This window comes from Bubalus bubalis, chromosome 3 (genome assembly GCF_019923935.1).
Source record: "Bubalus bubalis isolate 160015118507 breed Murrah chromosome 3, NDDB_SH_1, whole genome shotgun sequence".
NCBI classification, from domain to species: Eukaryota; Metazoa; Chordata; class Mammalia; order Artiodactyla; family Bovidae; genus Bubalus; species Bubalus bubalis.
Window position 1 is genome coordinate 101,080,534 of NC_059159.1, and position 24,392 is coordinate 101,104,925.

Here is a 24,392-nt window from a genome sequence, read left to right on the forward strand (position 1 = left end):
TTCATCTCCAAGTGCTGTTTAAAATCTTTCAAATGTATTTTCAATCTGTGCACTAATTCCATTGTCTACTGCTGCTGCTGCTGCTGCTTAGTCGTTTCTGTCGTGTTTGACTCTGTGCTACCCCATAGACGGCAGCCCACCAGGCTCCGCTGTCCCTGGGATTCTCCAGGCAAGAATACTGGAGTGGGTTGCCATTTCCTTCTCCAATGCGTGAAAGTGAAAAGTGAAAGTGAAGTCGTTCAGCCATGTCCGACTCTTAGCGACCCCATGGACTGCAGCCTACCAGCTTCCTCCGTCCATGGGATTTTCCAGGCAAGAGTACTGGAGTGGGGTGCCATTGCCTTCTCTGCCATTGTCTACTGCCATCACCCTAAACCAAACATCATTTTAAAAACTTGGATTATTGTAATAGCTCTCCAAATAATCTCTCCACTTCTTTTCTTCCTTCCTTCCAATCCATTGAATCTTGTCATCTTGCTCAAAAGTTTGATGGATTCCCTTTGCACATAGGGTAAAAACCAAATTTTTAACATGACTTATAAAACCCTGAGTGATATGTTCCATGCCTAACTTTTTAGCTTTATCCATCAATATTCACTCCCTTACCCCATTAATGTGGGAACTGTTTTCCCAGTGTATTTTGCATCAGTAATATGGTGCACTTGAGAAGACTTTACCAAGATCTAAAGAATTAATTTGTTGTTCTATCATTCAGTCCTGTCCAACTCTTTGTGACCCCATGGACTACAGCACACCAGGCTTCCCTGTCCTTTACTATCTCCTGCAGTTAGATCAGACTCATATCCATTGAGTTGATGATGCCATCCAACCATCTCATCCTCTGTCACCCACTTCTCTTTTTGCCCTCAATCTTTCCTAGCATCAGGGTCTTTTCCACTGAGTTGGCTCTTCGAGTCAGGTGGCCAAAGTATTGGAGCTTCAGCTTCAGCATCAGTCCTTCCAATGATTACTCAGGGTTGATTTCCTTTAGGATTGACTGGTTTGATCTCCTTGCAGTTCAAGGGACTCTCAAGAGTCTTCTCCAGCACCACAGTTTGAAAGCATCAATTCTTTGACACTCAGCCTTCTTCATGGTCCGACTCTCACTTCTGTACATGACTACTGGAAAAACAATAGGTTTGACTATATGGATCTTTGTTGGCAAAGTGATTAACAGATGTTTGAGAAGAGAATGACATAGGACAAAGAAGTTTGGCATATTCTCTGAAAGATGTGTTCTGACAAAAGTTTGCTATAATCCTGGAATGAAGATACAAATAAGAACAGAATAAAATTAACTTGTCCTAGTTATAGATCACTGTGTGTCCTAGCAGGAAGATTAAAAGAAAAAAGAACATGTCCTCATGGTATTACACCCCTTTATGGAAGATAAATCATGCATACATACAGTGCTAGGCAGAATACAGTCAACTTTGTCACTACTGTCAGAGTCATCCGTAAGTCTTGAAAAGATAATAAGATGATGGAGACAACTGGATTTTGAAGGAAGCATGGGAAAGATATTGATAGAAAAGAATCAAGAAGATATATCAGATGTGAAAAAACAGACTGGTAGGAATGAATGTTTCAGGTAGAGGAGCAATAAGGAGGCTGCAAGAGAGAGGCATCCTTAGAAAACTAGCAGGTTTGGCCAAAGTGAGCCAACACCTGTTAAAGTTTAATATGAAAAAACAAAGGTGACTAATGCTAAATGTTAAATGTGTATGAGTTCCAAACTTTAATCTGAAAAGATAAATTACTGAGCATCAGTCAAGTGGTTCTGAACTGGTGATGGAGTTGTGTTAAATCATCAATATCATGCAACTTAATTCTTTCTAGGAACAAAGGCACTTATATGACAGATGGTTACTGTTGCAAAGAGTTTAATCTACTGGAATCTTTTTAAAATGAGATATAATTGACTTAACATTATATTAGTTCTAAGTGTGCTATATAATGATTTGATATTTGTTTATATTGTAAAATATAACAAATATATAATTATAAAATATTCTTCCAATCCAAGAAATTGGCATATCTTTCCATCTGTTTGTGTCTTCTTTGATTTATTTCATCAGCATCTTATAGTTTTTGGAGCACAGTTTTTTTGCCTTCTTCAGTTCAGTACAGTTCAGTTGCTCAGTCATGTCCAACTCTTTGCAACCCCATGGACTGTAGCACACCAGGCATCCCTGTCTGTCACCAACTCCTGGAATCTACTCAAACTCATGTCCATTGAGTCAGTGATGCCATCCAACCATATCATCCTTTGTCGTCCCCTTCTCCTCCTGCCTTCAATCTTTCCTAGCATCAGAGTCTTTTCAAATGAGTCAGTTCTTCACATCAAGTGGCCAAAGTATTGGAGTTTCAGCTTCAGCATCAGTCCTTCCAATGAACACCCAGGACTGATTTTCTTTAGGATGGACTGGTTGGATGTCCTTGCAGTCCAAGGAACTCTCAAGAGTCTTCTCCAATACCACAGTTGAAAAGCATCAGTTCTTCAGCACTCAGCTTTCTTTATAGTCTAACTCTCACATCCATACAAGACTACTGGAAAAACCAAAACTTTGACTAGACGGACCTTTGTTGATAAAGTAATGTCTCTGCTTTTTAACATGCTGTCTAGGTTGATCATGGCTTTTCTTTGAAGGAGCAAGCATCTTTTAATTTCATGGCTGCATCTGCAGTAATTTTGGAGCCCAAGAAAATAAAGTCTGTCACTGTTTCCCCATCTATTTGCCGTGAAGTGATGGGACCGGATGCCATGATCTTAGTTTTTTGAATGTTGAGTTTTAAGCCAACTTTTTCCACTCTTCTCTTTCACTTTTATCAAGAGGCTCGTTAGTTCTTCTTCACTTTCTGCCATAAGGGTGGTGTCATCTGCATATCTGAGATTATTGATAGTTCTCCTGGCAATCATGATTCCAGCTTGTGTTTCATCCAACCCAGCGTTTCTCATGATGTACTCTGCATAGAAGTTAAATAAGCAGAGTGACAATATACAGCCTTGATGTACTCCTTTTCCTATTTGGAACCAGTCTGTTGTTCCATGTCCAGTTCTAACTGTTGCTTCCTGACCTGTATACAAGTTTCTCAAGAGGCAGGTTAGGTGGTCTGGTATTCCCATCTCTTTCATAATTTTCCACAGTTTATTGTTATCCACACAGTCAAAGGCTTTGGCATAGTCAATAAAGCAGAAATAGATGTTTTTCTGGAACTCTCTTGCTTTTTCGATGATCCAGCAGATGTTGGCAATTGATGTCTCCCTTTTCTAAAACCAGCTTGAACCTGTGGAAGTTCACAGTTCACATACTGTTGAAGCCTGGCTTGGAGAATTTTGAGCATTACTTTGCTAGCGTGTGAGATAAGTGCAATTGTGTGGTAGTTTGAGCAGTCTTTGGCATTGCTTTTATCCTCCATCAAAACACAGGCATCTAAGTGACAAAAACCACCATACATTTGAATATTTTAATCAAATAACACTGACTATAGTGATGACAGAAAGTGTTTTTTAAAGGAAAATTAATCATGTAAAATAAGAAAACCAGGTTGGAAGTCTTAGGTTAAAATTATAATGCAAGTACATGTTGGCTGTTTGATCTTGGGTTTAAGTCACTGAATACCTACTTTGTGCTGGCCACCATGATGGGCACTGGGAGTGCAAAAATGAAAAAGACACAATCTCTTCTCTGGAAAATTTTACTTAATTTTGAATCACCAAAAATATTAGAGAAATAACTTCCTCCACTTACTAGCATTGATGGATTAGGGTATGTGTACTTTCACTTAAGAATTTTACAACATTGAGTCATTTTATGACAAAATCACTCTGGTCTCATATACTTTTGAAAAACACCGTTTATTTAAGAATATGAACAATGTAATGGATATATTTGGTTACTTAATAGTAATCATTTTAAGTATATTATACAGATACACATCATCAACATTTAGTGTTTTTCAGAGGGAATGATATAGATTCTGTTTTTATTGTTGTTTTTATAGTTAAATTATTGACAAAGTAATGAAACAAAGATATATTGTTCTATAGGTTTTTGCCCTCATATAGTAATTCACAGCCTCTTTTATGTTGCACCAGCAGTTATAGTCAATATATCTCAACAACTTAAAAAGCCTACACTTTCAGAAAAAGTCTTATTTTGTAAGTATTTTGTCATTATGTTTATCATTTATTGTCAGTATTACACCTATGAAAAATTACAGTAGAAATTGCAAAGGTTTTAAAATAAGCAAAAACTAGTAGTTGAGAAATGTTATTATATGATTGACTATAAACTTTAGTACCTTAGTAACAATAAAACACAAAGATGTTTAATGAAAAATATTGCCACCAATAGGTTTATGTAAAATTCTACAGCATCAGGTAGAAAAAGCAGAGTAAACATATTGGCATGAGAGATCAGGTGATGTAGAAGTGAGGTCAGGGAGTACAAAAGGACACAGTTGGTCAAAAGAAAAGAGGAAGGAGCAAGTCACACATTCCATAGTAAGCAGGGTCATTGGGAAATCAGACAATAAAAGGAATTGTGCATGTGAGAAGAAAGGATTAGAGAAAATTTTGTTTAAGGTGATGAATATATCAAAAGTCATGGGTTCCTGAAAGTCAGGGTCAGAAGGACATATGAGGGATAGCCAGTTATTGAAATTATAATATTAATCCTATGTCCCATGTAAGCTCTAGTAGGTTGAGGACTCCTGGCCCTTCCATAGCACTTGCAGTCCATGGTACTTGGATGCCTGAACATATGTTGTGGCTCAATGCTTCAAAAAAAAAAATTCTAGTTTGTTAGATATTCCTAATAATTTCAGTTTTATGTCTGAAATAAAATTTATTTTACTTTCTAATGTAAGAATGCCTTACTTAAAGTTAGTGCAATCTATAAAAATTGGAATTTTAAAAATGAGAGATGAAATTATTCACTTTTAAATATTAGATTTAATTTTCTTAATTTTAAAATTATTCTTGCCTTTTAACATATTCATATTACCTGCTTAGCCATTTAGGCATCTGAAGTTTTGAGTATTTATAGACAATCTTGATGTTTTATTCTGGTTGTGAAATGGTCAATTTGTGTAGCTTCCAGTTGTCTTTTTATTAGTGCCTTTAAGTGGTTGAGGCTATTATTGAGAACCTTGGAAAATGATGTCCCTATGTAGCTCTTTAAAATTGATCTTTGACTAGAGCAAGACTAGGGATAAGGCCCTTTGCTTCTCCCCAGAGGTGTCACTCTAAATACTAAGTTCTTTCTGGATTGAAAGTAGGAAAAAAGTAAAGGTCAGATGTATACTTCAGAATATTGGCAAGTCTCTTTACCATGTGCTATTGAATATTCCAATATTTGTATTGAATATGCAGTAGAATATATGGAGAGATATACAGAGGGAAATGAAAAACAGAACTGAAGGGTTATAAAAAAATTTTTGTACATAATAAGGAAAACATTCCACACCATATTAAACATTCCATTTGCCTTCTTGTTATCTGTCTCTTTATATTCATCTTTTTTGCAGTGGTAGCTATTTGGGCTACTCAACCCAAGATCTGCAGCTTTCCATCACATTAAGTTTGAGAGCTTAAATATGATATTCTGTGTATTTGAATCCTCAGGGTGTTCCCCTCTTTTAATTAGGCCTAGTTGGTTATCCTTTACTCCTAGAAACACTCCAGGATTGCTCTTACATTCAAATGAAACACACTGGGAGGACGTCTCATGAAGGACAAAGAAGGCTTGTTCTGGCAACTGGTCTTCACATTTTTGTAGCTGAGGAAAACAAGAGAGAAAGTAACCAATATGTGAGTGAGAAGTTCAGAGTCAACTTTACATCCCTGTGTTGAAAACTAAAACAGAATAATTATTCATAACTTGATATTTCTAGCAAGCCTGCTTACTGGATAGGGGATAGGAAGTGGGGAGGAAGTGAGCAGAGGGCCCACGTAGGGGAATTTGATTTGATTCACTGATAGTATATTTTGAGAGACATAATGGCTTAGAATAAGTGGATCTTGATGCAGTAGTTCTGGATTCATACTTCTCTTTTTGCCATGTGGTATCTCTGAGAACTAGACACTTTGCTTTATGTTTCAAGTCTCAAGTTTTTATTGCAGCCAGTTTTCTAGTTCAACCCCTAACTTACCCATAGATATGTGAGTGATATAATGAGTATTATTTTAAGTTATTAAGTGGTTCGTTACACAGTGTACCTGACCAATACAATGACTTCATAAGAGAGTTACTGTGAGAATGAAATAAGACAATACTTAACCTTTAGCACACAACTTGGAATATATAATAAAGCTCATTAGAAGTCAGCTTGTATTGTTGAGTAGTTATATATGCCAAACACTGTTATATAAACTTAGAAATGTTTTGTTAAGGGAGATGCATCCAGAGTTTACATTAGTACCTTTCATGGCTATACTGCTGTTGTTGTTGTTCAGTCACCAAGTCGTGTCCAACTCTCTGTGATTTCATGAACTGCAGCACGCCAGGCTTCCCTGTCCTTCACTATCTCCCTGAGTTTGCTCAGACTCATGTCCATTGAGTCAGTGATGCCATCCATTTTATCCTCTGTTGTCCCCTTCTTCTCTTGCCCTCTATCTTTTCTGGCATCAAGGTATCGGCTCTTCAAATCAGATGACCAAAGTATTAGAGCTTCAGCTTCAGCATCAATTCTTCTAATGAATATTCAGTGTTGATACCCTTTAGGATTGACTGATTTGATCACCTTGCTGTCCAAGGAACTCTCAAGAGTCTTCTCCAGCACCACAGTTCGAAAGCATCAATTCTTTAGTGCTCAGCCTTCTTTATGGTCTAACTCTCCCATCTGTACATGACTAATGGAAAGGCCTTAGCTTTGGCTATATGGACCTTTGTATGCAAAGTGATGTCTCTGTTTTTTTTAACAGACTATCTGGGTTTGTCATAGCTTTTCTTCCACGGTGCAAGTGTTTTTTAATTTCATAGCTGCAGTCACCATCTACAGTGATTTTGGAGCCCAAGAAGATAAGTCTGTCACTGTTTTCATTTTATCCCCATCTATTTGCCATGAAGTCATGGGACCAATATAATGATCTTAGTTTTTTGAATGTTGAGTTTTAAGCCAGCTTTTTCACTCTTCTCTTTAACCTTCCTCAAGACGCTCTTTAGTTCCTCTTTGCTTTCTGCCATTAGGGTGGTGTCATCTGCATGTCTGAGGTTATTGATATTTCTCCTGGCAATCTTGATTCCATCTTGTGCTTCATTCAGCCCAGCATTTCACATGATGTACTCTGCATACAAGTTAAATAAGCAGGGTGACAATATAGAGCCTTGATGTACTCCTTTCCTTAGTTTGAACCAGTCCATTGTTCCATGGCTGGTTCTAACTGTTGCTTCTTGACTTGCATACTGGTTTCTCAGGAGGCAGGTAAGGTGGTCTGGTATTCCCATCTCTTTAAGAATACTCCACAGTTTGTTGTGATCCACAGAGTCAAAGGCTTTAGCCTAGTCAAAAAAGGCAAAAGATGATGTTTTCCTGGCATCCCCTTGCTTTTTCTATGATCCAACAGATGTTGGCAATTTGATCTCTGGTTCTTCTGCCTTTTCTAAATCCAGCTTGTATATCTTCAAGTTCTCAGTTCACATATTGTTTAGCATTACCTTGCTAGCATGTGAAACAAGCACAATTGTGCAATAGTTTGAAAATTCTTTGGCAGGGCCCTTCTTTGGGATTGGAATGAAAACTGACCTTTTCCAGTCCTATGGCCACTGCTGAGTTTTCCAAATTTGCTGGCATATTGAGTGCAGCACTTTAACAGCATCATCTTTTAGGATTTGAAATAGCTCTGCTGGAATCCTATCACCTCCACTGGCTTTGTTTGTAGTGATGCTTCCTAAGGCCTGCTTGACTTCATACTCCAGGATGTCTGGCTGTAGGTGAGTAATCACGCCATTGTGGTTATCTGGGTCATTAAGATCTTTTTTTGTACAATTCTTCTATGTATTCTTGCCACCTCTTCTTAGTATCTTCTGCTTCTGTTAGGCCCATACCTTTTCTGTCCTTTATTGTGTCCATCTTTGCATGAAATGTTCCCTTGGTATCTCTAATTTTCTTGAAGAGAGTTCTAGTCTTTTCCATTCTATTGCTTTCCTCTATTTCTTTTCATTGTTCACTTATCACGACCAATATAACAGTTCTATTTACTAACTGAGGAAGACAGTTTAGTGAATCCTATGATTAGAATGTAGGTTGTTATGCTATCTCTGTATCTTGGCATCTGGAAATGTTTATGAACCCTCCCCTTTAGCAGTTTCAGACTATAAAATGACTTTTCAGTTGCCCAAGATAATGATATTTTACAAGGAAATACTGCCTGGAAGAAAACAGTAGTTCCTACAGCCAAATAGAAAGGATTTTATATCATTCTATTCAGCAGTGCTTCTCAAACTTTAATGAGTCTATGTACCTATGAGTACCTATGTACCCAGGAGGACCTATGAGTCTCCTGGAGATTTGTTAAAATGCGCATTTTGATTCAGTTGTGAGGGAGTCTGAAAGTCTACATTTCTAACAAGCTCCCAGGTAATGCTGCACTGCTGGCAGAGACCAGACTTTCAGTAGGAGGGCTACACATGCCAATTTTACTCCCTTCCCTATTTCAGAAGCAAGGTATTAATTGTAACTGATTTTGTTTTATTTACAATATTACAAACAAAGCTTCTTCGAAGTACCCCCAACCCCCAAATCTGCACAGATGAGTAGAGTCAGTCATGACAATTAGGTGCATGTTTCTGTTACCTCCACAGAGTGCTCCTTACTGTTGGCATGCAGCAAGAAGTCTTTGTCTTTTGTGGGGCTCAGGTTTACCATTAACTTCCGATGACTGCCACCACCATCTTGCAATTAAAAAACACAAATTATAAAGTTAAGAATTGTAACTCATTTTAATTTAAATGAATTTAACACCCAGGAAAAGAGTCCAAGATGTAAAATGACTATTTCATTCACCAACACATCTATTAGAAACATTTGTACCCAGATAAAACTAAAGAGCCATTGGACAGTAAGGTGTAATTCTAAGGCCCTTTAGGAGAGAGGTTAGTTTTCTTATACACTTTCTAATAGTAGAATTGAGACTCTAATGGGTATTGCTCTCAGTGTCAGCTTCCCTGTCTGCATAGAAAGCCACTGATAGTTCTCCCAATATCTAACTCCTCTAGAATATTTCCAAGCCTGCCTTATGTAGCAATATGTCTTAGTTCTGACCAACATAAGGTGAATGGTACAACTTCCAGGTTGTGTTCTTAAAGGAAATAAAACTCATAGTTTGTCTTCCTCTGTCCTTCTGATAAGATATTTCATGGTGGCAAGGAATCTTGAATCATGTAGATGCTACAGAGCCACAAAGATGAAAGGAGCTTGGTCCCTGGGCAACATGTTGAACTGCCATTATGCCCTAGCTAAAACAGAAATAAAATTTTGTGTAACTTAAGACACTGTTATTCTGAATCTCTGTTAAATGCAGCCAATTTATTCTAATTATTAAACTGCAAAATGGATGAGATAGAATAAGTCCTTTTAAAATCTAAAATCCAATATTTTTACCATGAATTGGGTAGGAGAGAACCTTCTGAGACACCTTCCTTTCCCATGGAACATGTTTGGATTTGTCTTTACCCCTAAATTTAAGAATTCTAGCCCCAGAGCTACTCAGCCTCCCAAATTACCTGTTTCACTTGAGGGGAATTGGGAATCATAGTAACGAAGTAGCACCTTGTCTGAAAGAGAATGCATAAAATCCCTTTAGTGAGATACAATTTTATCAAATGATTTCAGTTTCAACATATATAACATCAGAAAACATCCTCTTATTATGTATCAATAAAAGCAAAACTTTTGTGGCTTTGAGGAAGGTCTTAAAAATGTATAAATATGCTCTGAGGATTTCTCCAACAATGTTGGTATTAAAATATTTAAAATGTTGTTCATAGCATTGGTATACTCTTTTGCTAGAATTACACTCTATTCTATGCTATGCTTTGCTAAGTCACTTCAGTCATGTCCGACTCTGTGTGACCCCATAGACGGCAGCCCAGCAGGCTCCCCCGTCCCTGGGATTCTCCAGGCAAGAACACTGGAGTGGGTTGCCATTTCCTTCTTCAGTGCATGAAAGTGAAAAGTGAAAGTGAAGTCGCTCAGTCGTGTCCGACTCTTCGCGACCCCATGGATTGCAGCCCACCAGGCTCCTCCATCCATGGGATTTTCCAGGCAAGAGTACTGGAGTGGGGTGCCATTGCCTTCTCCGGAATTACACTCTAGTGGTATTGATAAAACTGGAAAGACCTAGTAGATATTAATAATTTAATGACAGTAAATATGTGTGGTACTTCCTTCCATATTTCACAACAGATGCGACTTCTCAATATCATCATTCTTCCTTGATGAACCCTGAATAAGCTTCTGAATCCTCCCCAATACAGTGATATTCAAGCATCTATTGCCAGTGCATTGGAGTTAGCACATAGCATGAAATCTATTAGCCATATCTAAGTTAATCTATTGTTTACAGTTTGCTAAGTTTATTAATTTTTACTTTACTAGTCATCATTATATTATTATAGACAAAAGGAAATAAGTCTACCTTTCTCTTGGTCTTTAATCAAGTCTTCAACATAGATCTCATAGCTTCCATCCTCCAAAACAAAAGTAATGAACTGATCATTGTATGTACTCAGGGAAGCAGAATGTTCTGTAACAAGTAAAAATCTTGTCATTAAGAATTTAAAAACTTGTTTCCATGAAAAATCTTTTGGAAATTAAGAAACCTTCTAAATGTGTTGTGTTTTTTTTGTTTGTTTGTTTGTCTTTGCAATTTGAGTTGTACTTTGTCTATCACCGTTGAATAGATGAAAGTCTCAGGCACAAACTTAACATAGCTCAAAGGTTGAGCTACGTTATGGGATCGTAAGATGCTAACCTTCTGCATGAAGGAGATCAAAGATGCTAGCCTCCTGTGTGAAGGCCATGGGAGGCCATATTAGTGTGCTTACGGGGAGGGTTTGATGGGGAGAAAGAAACTGGAAAAGTGATAGACATTGCCTGAAGAAAACTCTGCTTCTTAATTTATATGATCTAGGGAACTGTGGACAACAGGGGACTGTATTTTGATAGACATGGATAAGTGAATACCCATCTATAAAGATGGAGTTACTTGGAGACTTTCAACAGTCCTGGAGGATGCAAGTGTGAGCCTCATTTTGTCTTCTGGCTAAAAAAACTGCAACACTTAAATCAGTACTCTCAATTTTTTTAATATATCAGCACACGCAAAAAATGATATTTCTGCAGCATGCTGGGGTAAACTGGGTCAGATTTAGAGACTACATATATAGGCCCTAGAGGAAAAAAAATTATATTTTATTTATAGTGTAAAATTATGCTAAAGAAAATAATATATAAAACATTAAGAACTTTAAATATTGAATTTATTCACAAGTGTGTGATATAATTTAAAACAATCAACAATTATTTAAAATTTTTGAGTTGAAATTGTATTTGAAAATATAATAGCTCTTCCTTTTCTTTCATTGTCAAAATGTTGAAATTTGGAGAGATAATGTGTTTTTTTCCCCCAAAAAGGATAATATATTTTTCTCAGGAATTATGTAGATGAAATTCCAATCCATAGCAAGCATTTCAAAATAATAATATAGTTCTGACTATAGAATGCACAAGTACTTTAGAGCAGATACCCTGTACTACTTTGGATACCACTTAAAAAGGACAGAAGTTTCTGATATACATGAAATTGTAGAGTTGGGGCTGCTTCTTGGACCAGCACTTGCGAGGGTCCCATGTCCTGCCTCTCTTCTCACCCTCACACACCCCTGTGACCAATCTTACCTTTGATACTTGGAAGGCCATTTGCTGTAGTGTATTCCTGGACCATGGTTTTACCCAAGGTGAAGCCCTGGTCCACAGACTGTTGAAAGTGGTTCAGCTGCTCATAGGCAACTAATGCCAGATGCTCTTTGTACTTCTCAGCTGCAGGATGGGGGTGGGGATAGGAGTGGACTGTCAGTCCTCACTCAGTGCAGACCCCTTCCCATCACCCCTTTGAGGACTTCCAGTCAAGGCTGCTTGCTCACAGTGATGACTGACCCCAGGGCTTTGGTCATGCTATGGTCTGAAGGGATCAATACTTTCTACATACTTTTATCCCAATAGGACACACTCACTGGAGTCCAGGCAGAAGAAAACTAGTCACTCATGGTCTCAATACCCAAAAAGGCAACCACTATTAACATTTTAGTTTACTTTCTTGAAAGAAAAAACATTTAAAAATATTATAAAATATATTTATAATTTTGTATCCTCTATTTTTATTTAACATGATATAACCATTTCTTCCACACTATTAAAAACTTTATATGCCCTTCTGAAAATGACTAAAAAATAGTTTCTCATCCTTGCTCTTTTCCAGAAGGAATTTGGGTGAGGAAAGAAATTGTGTATCTTGATGTGATAAGTGAAGGCAAATCAACGCCCATCATTATGTTGAAAAATTATCAGGAAATGCATAGTTTCTCCTTACCTGTTGATGAATGCCTTTTGGTGGTTTCTTTCCTAAAGTAACAGACCTTTTTTTCTATTTTAAGGCCAGAGCGTAGCTGCATATAGTACATCTGACAAACTTCTTCAGCCTTCTGTTGGGATTCTAAATAATTGAAAAAATTGTGATACCATTTCATTCCATCCTTCTTTATCCTTTTACAAACCCTGAGTGTAGCAGGTCAAGAAAGCAACCACAGTCCACAGTATCTTATCACAAACCTTGGGGCCAGTTGTTTTTCAAAATTCAGAGTTTTTTTAGATTTTAAGATTGTCGTGTAGAATACATATTGTCTATAAATGGCACATCCAGCAGGGGCTAGGGAAACACACCCAGCAGGGACTAGGGGAGCACCTCATAATAAAAAATTAATAACTTTATAGTGAAGCACAGGAAAATATACATCAAGTGAAATAAATAAAGACTTCATGTTGGTTTAGGTCAGGATTTAACTGTTAATGCTGCTGCTGCTGCTAAGTCGCTTCAGTCGTGTCCGACTCTGTGCGACCCCGTAGACGGCAGCCCATAAGACTCCCCGATCCCTGGGATTCTCCAGGCAAGAACTGGAAATGAATTCAGGCCATATTTTGCTATCAAATGGGTTATGAAAAGTTTTAGGTCTTTAGAAAAAATTTTGGTTTAAAAACTGACATAAGAGAGTGTGGCTCTACATCTAACATATATCAATCTTTGCCTAGCTGGCAGGGAGCTCTTTGGTAATATGAAATCTATAATCCTTTCTACTTACCTAGAATCTATTTTTAATAATTTTAGAGAGATGACTATAGTCTGCAAAGGTTATTAAGAATAGCTGACCAGTCTAGTCAAGGCTATGGTTTTTCCAGTGGTCATGTATGAATGTGAAAGTTGGACTGTGAAGAAAGCTGAGCACGAAGAATTGATGCTTTTGAACTGTGGTGTTGGAGAAAACTCGCAAGAGTCCTTTGGACTGCAAGGAGATCCAACTAGTCCATTCTAAAGGAGATCAGTCCTGGGTGTTCTTTGGAAGGAATGATGCTAAAGCTGAAACTCCAGTACTTTGGCCACTTCATGTGAAGGGTTGACTCATTGGAAAAGACTCTGATGCTGGGAGGGATTGGGGGCAGGAGGAGAAGGGGACGACAGAGGATGAGATGGCTGGATGGCATCACCGACTGGACGGACATGAGTTTGAGTGAACTCTGGGAATTGGTGATGGACAGGGAGGCCTGGCATGCTGCAGTTCATGGGGTCACAAAGAGTCGGACACGACTGAGTGACTGAACTGAACTGAACTGAACTGACCCAGGTCAGGGAGCTTTTTGACTATGTTTTCTTCTAGGAGTTTCATGGTTTCAGGTCTTACATTTATGTCTTTAATTCATTATGAGTTAATTTTTGTGAGTGGTGTAGATAGGGATTGTTTCATTCTTTTACATGTTATAATCCAGTTTTCCCAGCACCATTTATTGAAAAGACTGTTTTTTATTCCATTGAGTATTCTTGGCTTCCTTGTCAAATATTAGTGTGTCTACAGTGGGCCAAGCACTGTGCATAATTTTCATTTAAACCTTCACAAATAATATTACAAGGTAGGTATTATTCATTTCATTTTACAAATGATGATTTGAAGTTCTTAGCAGTCATGATATTTGCCAAAGTTCTGATGAGAAGTTGTGACTCAAGTGTGTCTAATATCAAAGCTATACCTCCATCTACTCCATCTAAGAAAATGCTATATTGCAATTTTAGAGACTAACAAAACACAAACTGAAATTAAATCAGTTGAAGTAAAAAAAATCAGTTATTCATTAATTCTTATTTAATTTATCCAAATAAAAATTAAAATTTCAAATAAAAATTAAATTTGCCACTTGAAAATCATTTTTAAAAAAGCCTTTAAAAGTCAAATAGAAAAGAAAGTGATAACACCTAGGTGATAAGATCTCGATTTTCAAAATTATAGCCAATGAATTATCAAGAAATTTATACAATATAGCCAAATTCAATAATTCACAGTAATTCAGAAAATGAAAATAATTACTTGTGATTTTCAGATATATCCTATGACCTTTTTTTAAATTCTGTAGATTTGCCTTCCTAATATGATTATCAAAATTAAGTGGAATAAACTTTTGTTAGTTACTGGTTTGACTTTTCTATATCTTGCCTCCAATTCGGATGAACATCTACCTTTAGGTGTCTTCAACTGTTTGAACAGGGTAAGGCCATTTAATCGTACTCATTTGCCCTGGAAATTCCTAATATTCCTTTATAACTTTAGATATGTCAACTGTGGTATCTTACATGTATTTAATGCAAAGATAATTTACAAAGCTGTGCCAGAGTCAACCCTGAACTTGGCCTCCTGACAATAATTTAATACAATATGTTATAAATTGTTTGTTTTTTGCTGATCTTAGCCTGTTAATAATAACCAATGTTGGATTTGGACTGGCCCTTAATGTTCTTATTATGATTGCAAAATGCCTTTCAGCAATAACCATCAGAAAATTGAAGAAATAAAGGTTAATTATTTCTTGTTGTTGTTTAGTCACTCAGTTGTGTCCGACTCTTTGTAACCCCATGGACTGCAGCACACCAAGCTTCCCTGTCCTTCACCATCTCCCAGAGTTTGCTCAAACTCAAGTCCATTGAGTCAGTGATGCCATTCAACCATCTCATCCTCTGTCATCCCCTTTTCTTCCTGCCTACAATCTTCCCCAGCATCAGGGCCTTTTTCACTGAGTCAGTTCTTCACATCAGGTGGCCAAAATCTTGGAGTTTCAGCTTCAGCATCAGTTCTTCCAATGAATATTCAGGGTTGATTTCCTTTAGGATTGACTGGTTTGATCTCCTTGCAGTCCAAGGGACTCTCAAGTCTCCTCCAACGTCGCAGTTTAAAAGCATCAATTCTTTGGGGATCAGCTTTCCTTATGGTCTAACTCTCACATCCATACATGACTATTGGAAAACCCATAGCTCTGACTATAATTATAGGATTTGGAAATTACGCTGCATATCTGGGACCACACAGAGAGGTCACAGGTAGAGAGAGTGCATGGGCCTGAGGTTCTGCCTTTTATTGGGATTGAGTGTGTGATCCTAGGATAGTGAGAGCTCACTGTTTATTGGTGAATTTAAAATATACAAGCAGGAATTTAAAGCATGGGAAGAGTAGGAAATAAAAAAAAGCAAGTAGTCCAAATTGTCAGTTATGGAAATCAACCAAGATCTTCTGATCTTTATCTAGTTTTGTGACTGGCTGTGTATATTTGGGCTTCTCTGGTAGCTCAGTTGGTAAAGAATCTGCCTGCAATGCAGGAGACCCCGGTTTGATTCCTGGGTCAGAAAGATCCACTGGGGAAGGAATAGGCTACCCACACCAGTATTCTTGGGCTTCCCTTATGGCTCAGCTGATAAAGAATCTGCCTGCAATGTGGGAGACCTGGGTTCGATCGCTGGGTTGGGAAGATCCAACAGAGAAGGGAAAGGCTACCCACTCCAGTATTCTGGCCTGGAGAATTCCATGGACTATATGTGTGTTTATTTGAGATGATCATTTTTGAAGTAGATGCCTCAGCAATGAAAGCTTAAGTCAGGCACTTGCATTACAAAATAGAAAAGCAAAATCCAACTGTCATGGCTTACACTATATTGTATCACATTGTCTTTTCTGAGTTAAAAGGCATAAGATGATACTCTAAATATGTTCATTCCTTATAAGCTTATCTTAATGAGTAGTGTCCCATAGGGCCATGCCAGGTATGTCCAATATTGGAAGTGGACTCTGTGGGGAGTAGGATATGGGACTTGGGCAGTTAGAAGTGAAGGTCACAGTACTGAGGAAATATTGTGGATGTGGAAGAGGATTAGGGGCTGAAGATAGTAGTGCAGCAAGTAGCATCTAGTGAGACAAAATCTGGATATAATTCCTTGGGAGCTGACTGTGTTTGAAGTAATACTTTCAGTTCAGTTCAGTCACTCAGTCATGCCCGACTCTTTGTGACCCCATGAATCACAGCACGCCAGGCCTCCCTGTCCATCACCAACTCCTGGAGTTCACTCAAACTCATGTCCATCGAGTCGGTGATGCCATCCAGCCATCTCATCCTCTGTCATCCCCTTCTCCTCCTGCCCCCAATCCCTCCCAGCATCAAGGTCTTTTCCAATGAGTCAGCTCTTCCCATGAGGTGGCCAAAATATTGGAGTTTCAGCTTCAGCATCATTCCTTCCAATGAACACCCAGGACTGATCTCCTTTAGGATGGACTGGTTGGATCTCCTTGCAGTCCAAGGCACTCTCAAGAGTCTTCTCCAACACCACAGTTCAAAAGCATCAATTCTTTGGTGCTCAGCTTTCTTCACAGTCCAACTCTCACATCCATACATGACCACTGGAAAAACCGTAGCCTTGACTAGACAGACCTTTGTTGGCAAAGTAGTATCTCTGCTTTTCAATATGCTATCTAGGTTGGTCATAACTTTCCTTTCAAGGAGTAAGCATCTTTTAATTTCATGGCTGCAATCACCATCTGCAGTGATTTTGGAGCCCCCAAAAATAAAGTCTGACACTGTTTCCACTGTTTCCCCATCTATTTCCCATGAAGTGATGGGACCAGATGCCATGATCTTTGTTTTCTGAATGTTGAACTTTAAGTCAACTTTTTCACTCTCCTCTTTCATTTTCATCAAGAGGCTTTTTAGTTCCTCTTCACTTTCTGCCATAAGGGTGGTGTCATCTGCATATCTGAGGTTATTGATATTTCTCCCAGCAATCTTGATTCCAGCTTGTGCTTCTTCCAGCCCAGTGTTTCTCATGATGTACTCTGCATAGAAGTTAAATAAGCAGGATGACAATATACGGCCTTGATGTACTCCGTTTCCTATTTGGAAGCAGTCTGTTGTTCCATGTCCAGTTCTAACTGTTGCTTCCTGACCTGCATATAGGTTTCTCAAGAGGCAGGTCAGGTGGTCTGGTATTCCCATCTCTTTCAGAATTTTCCACAGTTTATTGTGATCTACACTGTCAAAGGCTTTGTCATAGTCAATAAAGCAGAAATAGATGTTTTTCTGGAACTCTCTTGCTTTTTCCATGATCCAGCAGATCTTGGCAATTTGATATCTGGTTTCTCTGCCTTTTCTAAAACCAGCTTGAACATCTGGAAGTTCGCGTTTCACGTATTGCTGAAGCCTGGCTTGGAGAATTTTGAGCATTACTTTACTAGCATGTGAGATGAGTGCAATTGTGCAGTAGTTTGAACGTTCTTTGACATTGCCTTTCTTTGGGATTGGAATGAAAACTGACCTTTGCCAGTCCTGTGGCCACTGCTGAGTTTTCCAAATTTGCTGGCATATTAAGTGCAGCACTTTCACAGCATCATCTTTCAGGATTTGAAATAGCTCAACAGAAATTCCATCACCTCCACTAGCTTTGTTCGTAGTGATGCTTTCTAAGGCCCACTTGACTTCACATTCCAGGATGGGAGAATTTGGAAGAAGGTATACTTTGATGTTTGGGGTAGCTGAAACTGGTATGAGGGTTGTGTTCTTGAGAGGAAAGCATAAAGCTGGCATGGCTATGAGAACTCTGTTGAAGAGAGTGTTCCATTAGGGTCAAAGCCTTTCAGACTTACTGTTGCCATTTCCTATGTCTCCATCCTGCTTGATATCCGAGGGCACTGTCTTTAAAGGCTTTTAAGTAAATTCTCATAACCTATAATTCTATCATAGCAACAGCATGATGAAATCCCTCAGGCATGTCATGGGAATGGGCCCAGAAATCTTTTTTTAATTTTGCTACAGAGAGAGCCAGACCATGGCTGACAGGAACTGCCAAAGTGAGTGACTTCATCTTTCTTTTTTCCCCCAAGCACTAATTTCACCAAAGGTCTCCCCTCACTGTTTACTATCTTTGACCTGTCTGTGACATTTGATTTGGGGACCACATCCTTTCTGAATCCTTCTTCCCTTACTGTTGTATCAGCACTCTTCTTGGATTCTTTTTGTTTCCCTCTGATCACTCCATCTCTGTCTCTTTGTTGTTCTTCCTTCTCTGCTTGCTCCTAAAATGTTGGTCCTCCTAAAGGTTTTGTCCTTTGTCTTTCTTCTCAGTTTAGACTTTCTGGGCAATCTTGCTTGCTCCAATGACTTAAATCATCTTTTTATATGTTGATGATTCCCCAAACTGTAAGTAGACCTTTGGTCTCTCTCCCAAGCTTTGTATCTTTTGTTTTTTCTCCACAGAAATTTTGATGCCATGGGGCATTTTGACTTAAGTTCCCAAGAAAGGCAATGCCAAAGAATGCTCAAACTACCACACAATTGCACTCATCTCACATGCTAGTAAAGTAATGCTCAAAATTCTCCAAGCCAGGCTTCAGCAATACATGAACTAGAGGTGAAAACTAGAGGTGAAATGCTCTGGTGCTGACCAGAACTCATGTGGGATCTGACTGTATGGATACCGGTAGAGGTTAAGTACTGAGTTTTGTGGCTTTTCCACCGTGTAAGATCCTGCTAGCCCAGGGGAGGAGAAGGTATTAAAATGAACTTTGTTGCTTGGGTACTCAGAGCAGTTTATTTACAAAAATAAGGTGTGACATTTCTTGCACCTTCAGTTTTGAGAAGCAGTTCATATCTGTCAGATACCACACATTTATCTGTTGAAATTTTAGCCAGGAGTGTTTAAATAATGACAATTTTAGTATTAAACTGAACCAATTATTATTGGAAGGGAAAAATCTGCTAAGGAATGATAAAAATAATGTAATGTGACTTGGGGATAATCTTAATCATTGTTTCTCTAAATGGCATAAATAAGCTGTTGGGTCCATTGCACCCTTAAAGGATGGGTTACATTTTCATTTTTCATTAATGCCAGCGACTCTGGTATATATTCCTAGCCTGCTGCCTCATATCAGCATCTATAGAGAGCCCACATCTTCTAGGGTACAAAGAAAATGCATTCTTTATTAAGAGGGAATTTGGGGGCACAGAGTTACTTCTAATGAGTCACTGTTCCTGAAAGGAGCATTTTGACTCAGACATAAATAAAACAACTAACTTAGCTGTGATTTCCTGGCAATTCAGAAACCACAGCAGATTGGTCTTCCTACTTATAAGAGAGGAGCATTAATGGGCCAGAGCCTCAGGGAAGACAGAAATGATATTCTGTGTGACATTGTTTTCTCTTCTAGCCTTACATGTTCAGGGAAATCAGGAGGAGCACAAAAGACAAAGATATGCCAGTCCCCACTACCATTTTTCATTCTCTTTTTTCTCTCAGTACACCAGAGCTCTGTTAATTCTCTTGTGTTACTGCTCTCAAATGAAAAACATGAGTGTAAATTTGCATAATTCTTTCCTAGGATAGGTAATTTTAAGAATCAAAGATGTTAATAATTCTTTCATCTTGAAGGTATGGCTACTCTCTGATTTTATCTGCCCTTCGACTTATTTCAGACACTTTGAGTTTGCCACTAGATAAACTTGAGCATCATTTGGTCAATTCTGCTTTATTTGGTGCCTGGATTATTCAAATATCTTCACTTGTTATTCTCTCCTTTATCTGAAGTCAAGACCAAAAACTTGATATACCAAAGGTCTTAAAAAATGTTTGTTAAATAAAAGTCAGTCAGTTTAAATTTTTGTTAGGTGATCTGGGAAAAAGGTTTTGGGATTCGGTGGCAGTAGGTTTGGGTAGAGAAGGAATTGATATGACAGGCTGTAATTATATTTATCACTATTAGCAGGTTTAAATCACCTAAGCCACTCCTGTTCTGTGATATATCAAATAAACAAAAGTTGGCCCTTTATAGTCTGATTTTACAACCAAAGCCTTCTCTATTATACACTTATGAGCCATCTTAGTAGTTTTTAATAAGTTTGCATGTATAAACATTGGAATAATAAAGATTTGGTAACAGATAAACAATAGTGTGTAAAACAATCAGAAAGACTTAATTCCTTACTTCTCAACTTGGGAGATTTTACCAAGGCCTTGCCTGCTGAGCATTTCCTCTTTGCTGGGGAAATTTTGGTGGTTGAATACTTCATTTTAGGCTTCATTTTTCAGGCTTCTGTTGAATTAAAATATAATGTTAGTTCAATTGTCTCAACTTGAAAACAAACAGAAACAACTGTGGCTAACTCAATATAAAATTGATAACAAAGCTACATAGAAAAATAATTCAGTAAAATTTGAATATAGTATTCTGAATATATATATATATATATATATATATATATATATATATATATACACACATACTAGAACTATTGTCAGAGGGTGAAAAGAATTCCAATCTTAAACTTTACTTTTTGGGCTTGTTGTTAGTGGAAATATTGGTTTTGAAATTCTGAGACTGTTTTTTGCTATACTATGGAATAGAACAATGTATTGGTGTTATAGGATTTTCACTGCAGGGAAAAGGAGATATAAATATAAAATAAAAATAGAAAAGAAAATCCCTCTAGTGTTAAATTTGAATTATCAATATCAATGTGCCTGTATCTTACTTTCTAACTACTTTTTCCACTGAAGGGAACCAGGATTGTAGATCTGGGTTGGGAAATAATAGAAGTGAATACTGAGTATGTCATTGTGCCAGAAAGCAGTGAATCATTCAAAAACTAGTGAGATTGTGTCAAAAGGACATAGGAGTCCCCTTGAAGGGTCTCCTGCTGCACAAATTTGGCATAGTTTGAGCACCAGAAAAAATGATGGTAATTGACTATAAAGCATTTTATTTAAAAAAAATGCTGCACGTCCATAGCATTTCTTAAGAATGAATAAGATTTATTCATTATGGAAGGAATGATAGAATTAGAAAAATCACCATTTTGCAGCCCCCAATTTAATATTTGATTCAGGCAAGGATCATCAATGATGCTGTTCCTTAATTATCAAGCTGGGTCATAGTACCATTTTGAAGGAATATGGAGTTGTCTTATAAATTGCCTAGGTCAGGAAGATTCCCTGGAGAAGGGAATGGCTACTCACTCCAGTATTCTTTCATAGAGAACTCCATGGACAAAGGAGCCTAGTGGGCTACAGTCCGTGGGATCACAAAGAATCAGACATGACTGTGTAACTAACATTTCCACTTTCACTTTCATGTATTCTTTCAGTAGGGTACTGCAACCAGGCTTCATGGTCAAGGTAAGGCACTGTTGCTGTGGTTTGTGGAGGGAGCAAGATTGCTCCTCCAGTCTTAAACTTTCTCTAATATTACCTGAAATTCTATAATAGTTAATACTTCTTTTAGTAAGCGTTGCTTTCTTTGTGCTAGATTTTAAAGAAATTGAATCCAAATTATCCCGAGTGGTTATTATTTAAATCTCTTATAAACTTCATTAGGACCAGTTCTTCTAGCAGAGCAAAGGAGGAATATTGAGTTCCTGGGTTAGAGGACTCATTGGAAAATAAACTTCCTGCACCTTTACTTTTGTCCCTTGCCAAGTCCCCAATAGGCTGAAATTCCAAATTTTCTTATTTAAATGGAACTAGAATCTTACATAAAGCCATTCTATTTACAGCCTGTCTGATGAGCAAAATCCTTCAATGATAGCATAATTGAGATTCCCTATTCTGCCCCTAGAAATGAATGTATCGTCTATGGGAGTAAATATTATCCTCACAGAGCATGAGGGGCTCACATCAATCCTTACCTTCTTCCTCTGATTCTGCCACCTTTATTGATCAAGAACAGTTGAAGATAAGAAGCAGAGAAACTTAGACATCATTTACTGCGCACCCCACCCTCCCAACTCTAGTTGAGTAGGCTAGGACTAAAAGGTTAAGTGCCTTGCCCAGGTTCACAGAAGCAGAACCAGGACTAGAATCTAGTCTCGTGATTTCCATCTTTATGCCAGAGCTTCCTGACCCTGGCTATTCTCTTCTCCCTCCAAATGTAGAAAGAAAGTAAGCAGAAATGAGAATTCAGCTTCAAATGCTCAAGCAATTGTCCAAATTCTTTTAAATAATAAATTTCAGAATATGATATTTAATTTCTAACCATAATGTGGGATAGTGCATTTTGATAGCTTTATTGTGTTAAATTTTAAATTGTACAGAAAATACTTCAAATAGTACCCTGCACACAGTAGGTGTTCAGGTAATATTTTACTGATAACATGAAGATTACATTGCAGGATTTGTTTTTCTCTTTTATCCAAGAATCCTTATGTCCTAGAAAGAAAATCTCTTGGATAGACATTTTTAAAAGTTGTATTTTCAAATAAATCTGGGAAATATTTCAGTCTATATTCCACTTCTTGGAAAGTCAGAATTCATATTAGCATAGTAAAGGTGCTAACATTCCCTCACTGTAGAATTTGGATACTTTTGTTTAACTAATTATTTTCAGTGATTATTTGATCTCAAATAATCTCCTCAACTCACTCTGTTAACATTCCCATGGTTAGTTTGAGAGAACACACTTGGAGGAACTCTGTTCTAAACCAGTATTAGCCTGCGGATTCATGTAAGATAGATAAGAAAATGAAATGTAACATTTAAAATGGAGTCACGGACACAGAAAAGGTCAACTGCTTTTTAAGGAGCATGCAATAAGTCAAAAACAGGAAATATTTTCTAATCTTTGTCTGAAAGACAAAACATTTTCTTTAAACAACCTACAAATCTTTTACCTTAAAAAATACAATCACTTAAAAAAAATTTTATGCTTAAAAATTTACTGTTTATTCTCTTATTTTAAAATCAGAAATATTAGAGCATGGCATTGTAAACGTTACTGGTTCTTTTGAGCTGCTCTTTCCAATAATATATGGCACATATTCTCGCATACTGGTTATGATACCCACCTAAGTTATAAATGTGAAGGGCTGGTCTCAAATGATGAGGCTTCCTGTTGTCCACACTTGGTAGTAGTTGATGCAGTTATATTCCAACTCCAGTTATATATACACACTCTTGGATTAGGCAATGTTGGGTGACAGCATTAGATGAATGAGGCAATCCTAATAGAGCCAGTTGAATGGGTTAGAATGGGTGGGAATGCATTCTCATTCCCACAACTAAATCCTAAACAGAGCTTTTTTTAGATTATTTTAGCCATAGCACTTTCAATGAGTTATACTCAGTTAATCATTAACTTTGATAAAACCTCTATCATTTGGACTCTACATACTGTTTATTACTCACTGTAGAGCATATAAGGACCCAGATTATTTAATTGCCTTTCTCTTTCCTACAGAAAGTTGAGAACTTTTCAAGTAATCTTTTTCTGGTTATAAAAATGATATATGTACACTTAGAAAATGTGTAAATGACAGGAAAGCATGTATACTGTAGATCCTAACATTCTTTTTTTCAGTGAAGAAGTACTATATATATATATATTTTAATAAAAAGTAGAATCATACTGCTAATGTTATTTTGTAAGCTTTTTCATTATACAGTTAACACGCATCATAAGCATAAACATGACATTTCTACATGTCAGAATAATTCTTTTTACAGGAAGCATTACAAATTGTCATTTAACAGGCCGATTCCTGCATGCTGTTTTCTATTTCTCAAGGATTTTCTCTTCCTTATTGGTTCCTATTTGGAGAACGAGTAGAGCTGCATGCAGTTCTCAGGACTGAAGTCATAGGATGAGACATGCAGTGACTCTTTGCAGTGTCAGCGACCTTATATGTATTAGACTATCCATATTGTGGCTATTGATAAAATTTTGTCCTGTGTAATAGCTGAGTAATAATCTTCAGTTCAGTTCAGTTCAGTCGCTCAGTTGTGTCCAGCTCTCTGCGACCCCATGAATCTCAGCACGCCA

At 37.5% G+C, this 24,392-nt stretch overlaps 1 protein-coding gene across 3 annotated transcripts in view; it reads right to left on the minus strand.

Annotated features, from left to right (window-relative positions):
* Positions 1–3,840: 3,840 nt before the first annotated feature.
* Positions 3,841–24,392, minus strand: part of IL33 (interleukin 33) — a 51,925-nt gene continuing 31,373 nt past the window's right edge. For all 3 annotated transcript variants that reach the window (XM_006076453.4, XM_006076452.4, XM_044939903.2), the window contains 8 exons: positions 23,419–23,574; positions 20,565–20,672; positions 12,596–12,718; positions 11,905–12,045; positions 10,643–10,750; positions 9,729–9,779; positions 8,800–8,897; positions 3,841–5,783 (listed from right to left, as the gene is read on the minus strand). In XM_006076453.4, the coding sequence (XP_006076515.1) occupies positions 5,577–5,783; positions 8,800–8,897; positions 9,729–9,779; positions 10,643–10,750; positions 11,905–12,045; positions 12,596–12,718; positions 20,565–20,661 (825 nt within the window). In that variant the 5' untranslated portion in view covers positions 20,662–20,672; positions 23,419–23,574 and the 3' untranslated portion in view covers positions 3,841–5,576. The remainder of the gene's footprint in view (positions 5,784–8,799; positions 8,898–9,728; positions 9,780–10,642; positions 10,751–11,904; positions 12,046–12,595; positions 12,719–20,564; positions 20,673–23,418; positions 23,575–24,392) is intronic.